Source organism: Geotrypetes seraphini, chromosome 17 (genome assembly GCF_902459505.1).
Source record: "Geotrypetes seraphini chromosome 17, aGeoSer1.1, whole genome shotgun sequence".
Classification (NCBI taxonomy): Eukaryota; Metazoa; Chordata; class Amphibia; order Gymnophiona; family Dermophiidae; genus Geotrypetes; species Geotrypetes seraphini.
In genome coordinates, this window is record NC_047100.1 from 16,714,801 (window position 1) to 16,729,518 (window position 14,718).

At 38.0% G+C, this 14,718-nt stretch overlaps 1 protein-coding gene across 2 annotated transcripts in view; it reads right to left on the bottom strand.

Annotated features, from left to right (window-relative positions):
- Nucleotides 1-14,718, bottom strand: part of DNAH12 (dynein axonemal heavy chain 12) — a 451,362-nt gene that overhangs the window by 87,832 nt on the left and 348,812 nt on the right. For both annotated transcript variants that reach the window (XM_033925718.1, XM_033925717.1), the window contains 4 exons: nucleotides 12,831-13,007; nucleotides 8,796-8,927; nucleotides 5,369-5,458; nucleotides 4,248-4,388 (listed from right to left, as the gene is read on the bottom strand). In XM_033925718.1, the coding sequence (XP_033781609.1) occupies nucleotides 4,248-4,388; nucleotides 5,369-5,458; nucleotides 8,796-8,927; nucleotides 12,831-13,007 (540 nt within the window). The remainder of the gene's footprint in view (nucleotides 1-4,247; nucleotides 4,389-5,368; nucleotides 5,459-8,795; nucleotides 8,928-12,830; nucleotides 13,008-14,718) is intronic.

The following is a 14,718-nucleotide window of genomic DNA, read 5'->3' on the forward strand; positions in this document are numbered from 1 at the left end:
TGTGTTCTCATTGTTGTTCCAAATAATATTGTATCATATGATAGTCCAACATGATTTTCTAATAATTTATTAATTTGGGGCCAAATTAATTTCCAAAAGGAATTAATACAGGGACAAAAGAATAATAAATGATCTAATGTCCCCACTTCTATCTTACAATGCCAGCATCTATTAGATCTACTACTATCTAATTTCTGTAATCTTGTAGGGGTCCATAAAACTCTATGTAATAAAAACATCCATGTTTGACTCATAGATGCTGACCTTGTAGTATGTATTCTCCAGGACCAAAATTTTTGCCATTGAGATGCAGAAACTGTCTGTCCTATCTCAATACTCCAAATGTCCCTAAGTCCTGTTCTCTTTTTTTTGTTTGAAAATTCATATATAATCTTATACCATTTTGCAGCTTGGTGTCCTAGAAAATCTGCTTGAAAACAAAGGATTGGCAAACTATATTGAGTATTAAGATTCTTCCATTCAGGGAACCCTTCCTGAATAGCCTGCTTCAATTGCATCCATTTAAAATATTGTGTTTTTTCTAATCCAAATTTTTGTTGCAATTGTGAAAAACTAAGCAGTGATCCATTTATTATTACATCTTTTAAAGTACGTATACCTGCTATTATCCATTGTTTCCATACTATTTTAAATCCACCAATTTTGATCCTGGAGTTTACCCAAATAGATTGATTTAAAGATTTAGCCAATGGATCTGTTGATAAATTGCTTATAAATCTTAATGTTTTCCATGTATCTATTAGAATTCTATGATCTTTATAACTCCTGGGCATTGTTATACTAATGAAATGTTCTGGATGTAAAGGGAACATGAGGCGCCATTCTAAATATAACCAGTCGGGTACATTTTCCATGAGATCTGGGAGGATCCAATACATACCCTGTCTTAAAATATAGGCTTGATGGTACCTATAGAAATTTGGAAAATTTACCCCTCCCTCCTTAATTGTTTTTTGTAATGATGCTAAAGCGATTCTGGGTCTTTTCCCAAACCAAACAAATTTTGTTAGTGTACTGTTTAACTTTTTATAAAATGACCCCTGAAAAAATATTGGGATCATACTCATTTGATAACAAACCACAGGTAAAATCATCATTTTAATTGTTTGAACTCTTCCCCACCAAGAAAGATGTAAAGGATTCCATTGCTCGCACATTTCTGTTATTTTCTTTAATAAAAGTTTTTCATTCTCTTTTACTGTGTCATCAATTGTATTTTTTATAAGAATACCTAAATATTTTAGTCCTTCCTCTTTCCATTTAAATGAATATGAATCAAATAATCCTTTGGTACAATGGATATTAATTGGAAGAACTTCAGATTTTTCCCAATTGATTTTATATCCAGAAAACTTTCCAAACTTTTCTATTAAGTTAAGTAGATCTGGAATGGTGTCTTCTGGTTCTCTTAAATATAATAAAATATCATCTGCATACGCAGATAATTTAAATTCCCAATTAGAAAATGTGATTCCCTTTATTTCCTTAGTTTGATTTATTGCAATTAATAAGGGTTCCAGAACGATATCAAAAAGTAAGGGAGATAAAGGACAACCTTGTCTAACTCCCCTTAGCAAGTTAAATTTATCAGATAAGTTATTGTTTATATTTAATCTTGCTCCAGGGGAGCTATATAATGTTTGAATCATTTTAATAAAACCAGGTCCTACACCAAACCATTCTAGAGCTTGATATATAAACTTCCATTCTACTCTATCAAATGCTTTTTCTGCATCTAATGATATTAGAAAAGCTGGATCATTCAAATTTTTTGCTAAATTTAAAGAATGAAATGCTAATCTAGTGTTATGTGAAGAGTGTCTTTTAGCAACAAATCCTGTTTGATGTACATCAATGATAAAAGGAAGAGCTTTTGCTAGTCTTATAGCTAGCACTTTAGCAATTAATTTAGCATCTACATTCATCAAAGATATAGGCCTATAGTTTGTTATCAATGTCGGATCCCTGTTTGGTTTTGGCAAGACAATTATAACAGAATCAGCCATAGTTCCTGATATATTTCCGTTATTCATTTGATATTGGTATAAATTTAATAGATAAGGTAATAAAGTATTTTGAAATGTTTTATAATATTCAACAGTATATCCATCTCCACCTGGAGCGGATCCAACTCTAAGAGCCTTCAATGCTGATTCTATTTCTTTTAAAGATATATGTTCTTCTAAGCTTCTTTTTATATGATCCGGAACATTTGGTCCAATAAATGAATTTAAAAACTCTAAACCATCTTGTTCTTTATTTTTTTTGTCTTTTTTTTTTTTTATACTTTTTTGTCCGGAGATGGAAAAAGGACCCAACGGAGGAAAATCACCAGGCGCACAGGAAATGCCAAAAGGAATGCCACCGAGAGGTTAGAAAAGCAAAAGGGGAATACGAGGAGGGGCTGGCCAGGGAGGCAAAAAACTTCAAGGCATTCTTCAGTTACGTAAAGGGGAAGCGACCAGCGAGAGAGGAGGTGGGGCCGTTGGATGATGGGGATAGGAAGGGAGTGATTAAGGAGGATAAAGAGGTAGCTGAGAGGTTGAACACGTTCTTCTCGTCGGTTTTCACGAGTGAAGACACATCTAATATACCGGACTCAGAGGAGCTCATGAGTGGGGAACAGGCCGAAAAAGTTCTCACAGAGGAGTTGGTGATCTGATTTAAACATTTGTAACAATCTCTGAAAAAGTTGACAGAATAGCCACTGAAATGTGGCTGGCAAATGAAAAGAGGACATGTCTTTATTAACAGAGCATGCACACAAAGCCATTCACAAGCCACCTTGATGTGTTGAGCAAAGGTGGTAGGGTTTCATTTAGGAGCAGCTAATAGAATCACTGGTAATATCAAAGAATTCTTGCAGGGAAAACTCATCAAATTCCACAGAGTAGCAGCCAGACTTCCATGTAAGTTACTATTAATAATATATATGAATGCTAAGATATCATATTCATGTGGAATATTTTTTGTTGTATATGGAAGTGGGAAGGGGTGGGGGCTATATCTTTTTGTTGTATGATATGGTAGATTTTCAAGTGATATTGTATTCTAATTGTTTGATATTTACTGTACACTTGTTTGTGAATTATAAAATGAATAAAGAATTTAAAAAAAAAAAAGGATTAATGAGCAGAATATTCTGTTACAGCTTCCCAGTCTCCACCAGCTGCTTTTAAAGGGAAGAGGGTTGGTTTCCTGTGGTTTTAACATTAGCCATGCTCCAGCAGTGTGAAGTAAAGCACAGAACAGTGGGAAACCTGTAGAGGCTCATTTATGGATGACATAGTTTGGGATAGAAGCATCACCACCCTGGTACGAGTTATTCCAGTTATACTGGCCAGTGCAGTCATATTGCTGTGTCTCTTTGGAACTGCTCACAGAGACAGGTGCTCACAGAGACAGTGCTAAGTATAGAAGCCCTGGCTTTCCAATTCCATCTTAGAACAAATATTCAGTTCATACTCTACCTGGTGGCTAAACTTTGATAAGAGCATGAGCATTGCTGAAGGTCAACAGTGACCAATTCAGGTCACAAGTACTGGGAAAGTTCTCAAAATAGATTTTATGCTGCTTATACCAGGAATAAACAATGGATTTTCCCAAGTTCATCTCCAAATCCAAGTCCAAGTTCTCACAGAGGAGTTGGTGATCTGATTTAAACATTTGTAACAATGATAAATATATCCTTAGTCATCCAGGATGGTTAAAGTGACTGAATATCCTCACCTGGCCTATGGTCTGTGACTGGATTGATCTAGGAAGGGGTAATTTTCAGAGAGCTCACAGGCCTGCAAGTTGATATTCAAAGGAATGTTCCTTTTCAAAATCTCGCAAAGTGAAGTTCTATGGGGATTTTATTAACCCACAGTTTTTGCAGTTACAAGGTTATGCTGGTTAAACAATGTGTGAGGATTAAAACTGAAATCCCAGAATGTACCTGAGCCCAGAAAAAGCATATATGTTATGTTGTTTTGCCCTAGAGGGGGGCTGGGCTGCTTTCCAATGTGCTATCTCTGTAACTAAACTCCCATTTACACAGAAAGAATCCCTTTGAAAGTTGCCCCCAATATGAATACAGCTTAACTAAGAAAAATAACTGGAATCAAAGCTCTTAACATACAAAAGGAACATTAGTAAAATATCTGTATTTATCTCAACAATGAAACTCCTCTTTTGTTAAGTTCTGAGACAGATGTCCATTCAAAACAGAAACAAAAATGTACCTTTGCAACTCTGTCATATACTTCCATGGCCAGAATCCACCTACACAAACCCTCAGCTGCTGAGGAGGCTTTAGCTACCTTTACTGGATCAAAATCAGGATTAGTGATATATTCACTTCGAATCTTCTGCATGACAGGCACCTGGATCGTGATCAAACCATGTTACAGAGTTACCCACATTATATCACATCTCTAATAAATGCAGATATCAATTGAGGCATTTCTATACACTGGTGCCTAGAGGTGTACACCACTTATTTTATTTACCGCCTTTTTGAAGGAATTCACTCAAGGTGGTGAACAGCAAACCTAAGCAATAGACAATTACAACAGTAAAAATATTCAAAAAACACAATACAAAATATGCCATAGTATGCTACATTATAATATCATCACAATATGCAAAAAAACATTTTAATGGACGCCAAAGGGTATAGGCAAAGAAGGAGCATATAGATAGAAAAGACAGAATAACAGAAGTTAGAAAATAATCAGGATTTCATAATCACTCTTTTCCAGTACAGGTTCAAGGCGATTTATAGGATAAGAGGCCCAAGTATAAGGGGACTAATTTAAAGAAAGTTGCATGAGGTCAGAGTGGTGTTTGAAAGTTATCTCAGCTAGGGTAGGTGTGGATAAACATGTCCTGCTAAACAGTAAGGGGCTGATTCTATAAAGGGTGCCTAACTTACCCCCCATTTTACAAAACCATGCAAGAAGTTTTTAGCACTGGCCGGTGCGCTGACTGCTCTGCACTGTTCCGACGGTCATAGAGTTTCTATGAGTGCTGGAGCAGCGCAGAGCATTTAGTGCACCGGCTGGCACTAAAAACCTCTTGCGTAATTTAGGGGGGGGGGCCTAATTGGCAAAATACCCTTAACAGCCTCAGTAACCGGTTACAAAATATTGGAGTAGTTCTACAAATTTGTGCCTCAATTTCGTGCTCAATGCCGTATGCTTAACACCAATTGTATAACAAATTCTGTTATAGAATACTATAGTATTCTATAACAGAATTTGTTATACAATTGGTGTTAAGCACACGGCATTGAGCGCGAAATTGAGGCACAAATTTGTAGAACTACTCCAAATGTTTTTAAAAACAAAGAACAAAGACTTACTGGAATATTATCTTTGTCGTATTCTCTGAGGTCTCTTAAGAAATTCATATCACCCAGTAGTTTCTTGCTAGGTCCCCAGTAATCAAGGATCTTTAAACAAAAATAAGGAAAAAACTATTTTAAACATGCTTTTTTACTCCACAATTTCCTTCTTCTTTTTGGGGGGCTTTCAGCTCAATCAGAACCAAAGCTAGAATCTGTCAATAAGTCTTCAATTGTAACTATTGTGGTATTTTAACTCTACTTTATGTCTCCTCCAAAGTTACTTTTAGCCCAGTCATCACAGTGAATGTCCTTCCCAAAGCTTATAATAATGGGCCTAAATGATGATCACTAAGTGCACCTCAGCATGACGACTATGGCTCCCCAAAGTGTTATGAATGCTACCTCCACAGCATCCCCAGTTCCATCTGGCTAGGGAAAAGAAAGTCCTCACTTGGGAATTAAATAGAGATCTTGGCCACTGAACAACTGTGCCAACCCCAAAGAAAACATTTTTATTATGCACCCAATAAATGTTAATCAAAGTAGTTCTTATGAATGAATATGCTGAAAGCCCCTGAAAGAATGTTGCTCAACATTCATAGGTAGGATGAAATCTCTGGGGTCATATGGGGGATGGGATTTAATATTATAACAGCATACCTATGTGTGATGGTCAAATAATCAACTATTTCAAGTCTATATTATAAATACACTGCACACTTGATTGTATAATAATCAATGCAGAAAATAAAGTATAGGTTCAACAATTAGAGAATAAATAGAGCAACTTTATTGCACAAAGAAATATTATATCTTTTGGCACACTGTTAAAATTATTCTAAGAAATGAGTACTCTAAGTAGACTGCATTCACTATTTTATTTAACTGAAGGAATGATTCTATTGGAAATGTTTTGATTCCTTTTGTAGTAGAGTATGGAACTAGAGAATGACATGGGGACAAATTTTTTCCTATCCCCATGGGAACTCATTTTCCCGTCCCATTCCTGTAAGCTCTGTCCTCATCTGCACAAGCCTCAAACACTTTAAAATCATAAGTGTTCAAGGCTTGTGCAGTTAAGGTGGAGCTTACAGGAATGGGGCAGAGAAAGGGATAGCAACAAAACTTGTGGGGACAGGATAGGGAAAGTGAGTTCCCGCGGGGAAGGAGATAATTTTGTCCCCGTGTCATTCTCTATATGGAACCTTTATTTTGTAAGCAATACCTTTCAGTCTAATAAAGACACAGCAGTGCATTCATAGAAACATGATGGCAGATAAAGGCCAAATGGCCCATCTAGTCTGCCTATCCGCAGTAACTATTATCTCTTTCTCTCTCTGAGAGATCCCATGTGCTTAACCCACGCCTTCTTGAATTCAGACACAGTCTCTGTCTCCACCACTTCTTCCTGGAGACTGTCCACGCATTACTCTGGAGCCTTTCACCTCTTAACTTCATCCTATGCCCTCTCATTCCAGAGCTTCCTTGTAACAGAAAGACTCGACTCATGTGCATTTAAACATCTCTATCATATCTCCCTTCTCCTGCCTTTCCTCTAAAGTATACATATTGAGATCTTTAAGTCTGTCCCTAAATGTCTTATGATGCACCATTTTAGTAGCCTTCCTCTGGACCAGTGGTTTCAAACTTGAACCCTTAGTGGAGCCACATTTTGGATTTGTAGGTACTTGGAGGGCCGCAGAAAAAATAGTTAATGTCTTATTAAAGAAATGACAACTTTGCATGAGGTAAAACTCTTTATAGTTTATAAATCTTTCCTTTAACAGTTAAAGGAAAGATTTATAAACTATAAAGAGTTTTACTTTATGCAAAATTGTCATTAACTATTTTTTCTGCGGCCCTCCAAGTACCCTATTTTTTCTGCAGCCCTCACATTTAAAGTTTAATATCTTTCCTTTCTCAAAATTGACATATTTCAATCACTATATTGAAAATAAAATAATTTTCCCTACCTTTGTTGTCTGGTGACTTTATTTTTCTGTGCATTTAACTATGTTTCCAGGGTCTTCTTGTCCTTTGACTGATTTTCTCTCCATCTTCACTTTCTGCCTTGCATCCATCTTTGGCATTAACTTAATATTCAATTTTTCTGCTTTCTTTTCAAAATCTACGTTTCCATGTCTTACCTTCCCTTCTATCTCTCTCTTCTTCTGTCCCTATTTCCATGGTCTGACATCTCTTTCTTTCCTTTCTCTCCCTCCTTCCTTCCTTCCTTTCCCCTGGTCTGGCATCTGTCTTCTTCCCTCCGCCAATTTTTATTTCTTTCACCCTGCCCCCTTCTTTCTTTCTCTCTCTCTCCGTGCCCCCTTTCTTTCTGTCTCCATGCCCCTTTCTGTTTGTGTCCCGTCTCCCTTCTTTCTTTCTGTCTCCCTGTCCCCCCTTTCTTTCTATACTTCTCCCTGCCCTCCCCCAAGCCACTACCATCGGGGAACAGGCCGCCACCGCCACAATCAGGGAACAGGTTGTGCCGAGGTCTTAACTCTCCCTGCTTATCTTCCCCAGCGCGGGACCGACTAATTCTCGCCACCCGACGTCAATTCTAACGTCGGGGAGGAACTTTCGGGCCAGCCAGGCAGCGATTGGCTGGCCCGGAATTTCCTCCCCGACGTTAGAATTGACGTCGGGTGGCAAGAATTGGTCGGCTCTGAGCTGGGGAAGATAAGCAGGGAGAGGTAAGACCTCGGGCGCTGGTCTGTTTCCCGATTGCAGTGGCTTGGAGGAGGGCAATTGGAAGGGAAGTAGATTGGAGACCCCTGCTTTAGTCGAGGACAGATTGCGGGCTGCAAAATGGTCCCTGTGGAGCCGCATGCGGCCCGCGGGTCACGTGTTTGAGACCGCTGCTCTGGACTGACTCCATACTTTTTATATCTTTTTGAAGGCACGGCCTCCAGAATTGTACACAATATTCTAAATGAGGCCTCATCAGAGTCTTATACAGGAGTATCAATACCTCCTTTTTCCTACTGGCTATAGGAAAAGGAGGTATTGATGTCCCTGTATAAGACTCTGGTGAGACCTCATTCTAACCCCGAACTACTGTACTGTACTGAGAACAATAGCTTCAGATTTTCTTGTGGTTTCATATAATAACTCTCTACACTTATGGTAAGTCAAATGTTAAGACAGCCATGTTTTACTGTACATTGACTAATGTTGTCATCACAACATATACACCAAAATCAAATATGGCCAGGATTTAAACAGAACCCCTCCCCCCAATTACTTAAGACATATATGAACTCAAATCATATTATAAGGTAAAAAATTATGCATTCAAAATCCCCTTTATGTAATCCTATGTAACCTGAAATGATATTTGTATTACAATACACTATTTCAAATGAATAAAGATACCTTCTGTCCTGTCACTGCAGGATCATGAATAAAGGTTTTATTTCTTTCATGAATAAAGATATTTTACCTTCTGTCCTGTCCCTGCAGGATCATTAATTCTTTCAGGTTTTATTTCTTTCATGACACATACTGCTGCCATTACTAGTTTGACACCAGATGGTGGATTCTTCATTGATTTTACAATTGTAACATCTGATGGCTAAAATAAAAGTAACAGTTAGCAGCTGGCTATAGCACAGTTTCATTCTACTAGATTAATGATTGCTCAGCTGTGCTTATTGTACCCAGATATATAAATAATTCCTATCTCAAAATTTCCTCATCAAATCATAAAACAGAGCAGTAAAAAGAAGAGATACTACAAAAACCCACTTGGAAAAAAAATAGCGCTTGGAATTCTCTGGTGTAAAAGTCTTTCAGCTCTATATATCTATTGTTGAAGTCCTCTCAGTACCCAGAGAAATTATTTTTAGCAGCAATATTTAGAAATAAGGGCTAACAAATTGATTGCAAGTGATAATTAATAAAAAAAGACATTTATTTTTAAAACAATTGTTCACAATTCCTAGTTAGCACCAAACTGAGGACTAACTCAATTTATCTGATTAGTTTTTGACAAGTCAGTGAAGACACAGCACAGTTTCATGAGCCTGATTATGGGATCTAGGTCTTGAAGGCTAATTGTGAATGTGTTTGATCCGACAAAAAGGGATCAACTATAGCTTGTTCACTGACCCTAATTTCTACACTTTGAAGAGGCCTAACAAGACAGTCTCAGTACATTCCTCTATTATCAATATTGAAATATATGGTGACAATTGTAAAAATTGGTGTCTTAGTCTAGGTACCCCAATGCTAGGCACTCGGCACCAATTTTATAACAGTATCTTGACGACATTTCTGTTATAGAGTACTAGCATAATGACAGCGTCAGCACACTTATGTTTAGGCATGCCCTCTTATGCCATGTCAATGGCAGACATAAGTTGGCATGCCTAGGTACACCAAGTGACTCACATGATTTATAGTATTCTATAAAATATGCATGCAACTAGGAGACATGTGCATGTTCCACCCATGTGTGCACTCTCCTTATAGTTAGGTGCTGTGGACCTAGTGCATATAAGTACCTGTCAATCAATGGTGTCTTTAATATGCATAAGTGGCGCTTACCTCTAGGCTCCATTTTATAGAACTGTCCTTCACACACACACATATATATATATATATATATCTTTGCTTGTTCTTTACGTGTTTTTATAGCATTTGAATAAATGTAACCAGATTTGGTAGGGGAACTTTCTTGCTCAGAGGAGGGTCATGGGCTACTTTTCAACCCAAATTGTCCAGTCTTTTGAAGCTAGAGACTTGAAGCCAACGCTCTCTTTGTCTCTCTGAGAAACATTCATATTCTCTCTCTCAAGCATGGATTTAGACATAGGCAACTGCTGCTGGTGCCATCATGATACTTTGTTAACACCCCTACAACTTCTCTCCAGTCTTCAGGGGTTACCAAACCTGTTTGAACTTCAAAAGAGGATCTCTGTCTTTGCCCTTCAGTCATGCACTAAAATCTTAAATTCAGACTTGTTCTCTCTATCTCTATGAGAAACACATATCTATACACACACACACACACAGGTATACCTCTGGATTCTATAAAGTATATTTTGGTGCCCAAAATTGGGCAAAGATTCCAGATTGGCAGCCCATAGTGGAGTCATGGGCTCCAATGACTTAATTATTGGAGTTAACAAGCACTTAATTAGCACAGATTATGATTTGAGTACCAAATGATTTGAGTGCCTAAATTGGATCATGCGCAATTCAAAAGAGGCAAGGCCATGTGAGGGGCATAGGCAAATCAGGGACATTCACAAAAGATGTGTGCAGTGTTACAGAAGAGTAGGGATCTATGCCCAACTTGCACACTACAATTTATATCAAGCTTCAGCTGGCATAAGTTCTCATGCTCAAAGTTGAGTGTGAAATTTGTCACTCAACTCTATTTTATAAAGTGTGCTCATATTGGATCATCCTTTAAAGAATAATTTTTGGTGAAATTTATAGAATATTCCCATAGGAGACAATTCAATAACTGTGTACTTCCACTGAGGTACTGCTAGGCTCCATGGTAGGTGTCTATTTTATAATGGAATCTAGGTGCCAAGGTTCCATTTTAGAATACTAATATAACCTGGTGTCAATGTGTCAAAGCTCTAAGAAAGTCACTTGAGGTCTCCTTGCTTTTCTCATGGCCAACCTTAAATAGTGTGCTCAAGATTACTTTGGAAAAAATTGATATCTTCCCCTAAAACAATAACAAAAAAAACCCACTTTATATCCTAATTTTTTTATAATAAAAATCTGGTCAAATACTGTATATATTTTACAAAATATTTTTGTCTTTCACCATTTTCTGTCAGCCACTAGATACTGGATATTCTGAGCAACACCAGATAGCTCAACCAGGAATATCTAAATTTATTAAATCAAAATTACAAAGCCCAGGGGAGGGAGCGGAGCAAAGATGATGGCTGACTGAGCTTCTCTGATGCTTTTTTCCTTGGTTATTCTGGTGTAATAGGTAAGCCCAATCCTATCTCTCAGAGAATCAGGGTATCTGAAAGCAAGGACCAATTGAGCATTATTTGGAGCAAGGTGGTCCCCAAGATAAGTCCAGAGATAGTGAGCTACTTTAAGTCAGACCAGAAACAAGTGAGCTGGAAAGTTCTATGACCATGGATGCCAAACCTGCACAGCCTGGAACATCATCACCAAAGTTCGCAAATGCAATGCAGTGAGTATTGAAAAGTTTGAGGTGTTGCAGGCTCAAGGAATGGGTATCACATCAGGAATGCCAAAAACAGCCAGACCATGAGTCGCATTTTTGGGAAAAAGCTGTCAGCTTTGGTTCTGATGGAGGGAGAAACTCCCAACAGACCCTGGCTGTGTCAGAGGATTTCCCTGTTAGCTTCTGAGTCCTCCAAAGCACTGAAATCTCTACTTTCAGTCAGATTTCTTTTGTTCCTAGTTGCTCTGAACATTTTAAATTTGACTCTATTTGGGATGACAATACTGGAACTAGGTCAAGCTCCTTATCCAACAGTAAATACAGTTTTAAGGTCTTAGATGATCTTGAGGAAAAGATATGTATAAGTTAAAGCTTGATTAAAGAAAAATCATAGGCTTTTAAAATCTCAGTCTCTTTTTGCTTTATTTCCTTTTTCCATGTGAAAAGTTTCTTGTTTATATTCTTATTAGTTTGCATCCCCACTTAGTGGGCTAGAATTGGTTTCCTTATTTAAGTATTTTCCTTTTTGTTTCTTAGTTATGCATATTTTCATGCCATATTCTAATTCCTTAAAGTCCCATTAAATCGCTTCGTTCTACATCGCAGAATCTCCTTGTGGTACCATCATTAAAATTAATCCATACGCTGAGATCCAACAATTTTGCTGTCACTGCACCCTCTCTCTGGAATTCGCGCCTAATCGTTTACAAATCGAATCCGTACTAAAGCATCCAAGATGCTTTTGGATAACAACTGTCCTTAAGTGTAAACATTTTCTGCACCCACAAAAAAACCAATTTTATAGCCTTTTACCCTTACCTATTATTTTTTCCTTAATTGTGCTCTTTTTCATTAAGATTGTAGTTCTCACCCTTCTTCCCTAATTGTTTGTAGTTAGTATATATGTTTGTATGTGTTTACTAACCTAACCTGGTTCTGTTTAGTAATTTAATTTTAATTTGATCTTAAGACACTTTTTATTTCTGTACACTGCTTAGAAATTTGATTAAGTGGTATAAATTTTTTTTTTAAATAAACATGAAACTTGAAACTTGATACAAATAATAGCTTGGTGATTGCTCTTTTGTTCAATTTTCCCAAACATAAAAAAAAAAAATCAAAACTACAAATACAAGCAGAAAATTGTATTTTCTATTTTATCATTCACTTTCTGTAAGACAAGGCTGTATAAAAATGGCTGAACTCTACTCCTAGATGACTTTTTTCATATTATTTCACACATCACTGAATAACTAGAAGAATGGACAATTAAATTAATGCAGCATTTCTTCATTTTGCTTCACTTGCCTTTAGGGTATCCAGTGCCGAGAGAGCTGCCTCTAATGCTGGAATTGCTTCTGCCAGGTCACTCTCACATTCATTCTTCAGAGACTGAGCTTCTGTTGCTTTCTGTGTAGCTGCTTCCTCATCTATTCTTACTATTATACTTTTTGCCTCTACTTGGGCAGATTCCTTTTCTATAATCTGTGGATAAAAAAAATAAGAACTAGTGATCACATGTACATATTCTGATCACAGTTTAAAATCTGTCAGCTGTTGGTAATCATACATGAAGCCTCTAATAAAGACCTGCAAAGCAACCAACCTCCTGACATTTAAATACTTAATAATGGGGGTTTGAGTAAGTAGTAGAAGTGATTGAAAACTCTAAGCTAGTGGTTCTCAGCCTGGGGTGGAATTCAAGAAACCATCATGGGAGTCCTCCAAAAGGGAGACAATTAAAATATAGCTGCTGAGAAAAAGAGCAGGTCCTTCCTTGCCTCTAAAGAGCTCTGCTCTAAGACTGCTACTGCCTAATCCCATACTGCGAGGGGAAGAGTGCAGCCTCAAGGACAAACAGGTAGAAAAGGCAACAGCCAAATCCAGAATTAACGCTCTGAGATGGGGCCAGGCTAAGCCTAGCACTGGCAACCCAGCTCCAGCCCCAGTCGCAAGTATTCACGCTCTTTGGAGGACTACTCTGGAATAAGCACAGCAGAGAAAAAAGAAAAGAAAAAACTTTCCACCAAAAATTTCCAGTTCCAAGTTTTATTATCCAGTTCAGTTTGCACCGGTCCTAACACAGCCACACTTGCTGATGATGCTTGGAAAGATTTATCACAAATAAAGTCCTCTTTTACAGCAAGTCCTTGCTTCAATCAGGAAAGACCCCCCCCCCCCCCCCAAACATTTCCCTTTAAACCAGGTTTCTTTTTCACAGTTCTGCTGCCATGCTTTGCACGGTTTTGGGCAGCATTCTGGTTTCAAGAACTTATATACAAAAGTTAGCTCCACTCTTCTTAGGCTCTACTATATAGCTGAAAAACTCCCCATCCTTCACTGGACCAGACCACTCAGATCCCAACTTGAACACTGATTATGCATCCCACCGGCTCATCTGCTCCAACTTGAAATTGCCTGAAAACAATCCTTCTCTCATAGTATGATAAAACAGTGGAACTAGCTTCCCCCAGAAATTCGAGCTATAGATAACCTACTAACCTTCTGGAAAGTGGTAAACACCATATTGTTCTCGAACCAGCGCATACCCACCTTGAGACCTTAAAGGCCAGGCTCTATCGGTATGCAACTGAAACCGATCACCTGAGACACATTGCTGATGGCGGGGTATTGATCACTACAGGTACATTTCCAACACCCCAAGGTCCCACCAGCCCCATGTCTCCAGTTTAGCTGTGAATATACAGATGTCACCCTAGGAAGTACTTCTTCACCGAAAGGGTGGTCGACCGTTGGAATGATCTTCCACTTCAGGTAGTTGAGGCCAGTAACGTGACTGACTTTAAGATCAAATAGGATCAACACGTGGGCTCACTTCAAAGAGGAACTTAGAGGGGAGGGTTATTTGAGTGGGCAGACTTGTTGGGCCGTGGGCCCTTTTCTGCTGTCATGTTCTATGTTTCTAATCCTTGACTTGAATATAACAAAAGTACCTCCAAATGCCTCCAATAAATTATGAATGCATCTCTAGATGCCCTGACTCGAGTATATGACAAATGTAATCTAATCAAATACCTCCAGTACATCCAAAGATACCTCTATTACTTATGCTAATCTAAATCTAAAGCCCCCAGCCTAGTGTGAAAATACCTTTGTAACTTTCACTTCACTTCCCCAGTATATTGTGAAGATACCCTTAATGCTCCGATTCCAATATATTGTGAATACACCCCTT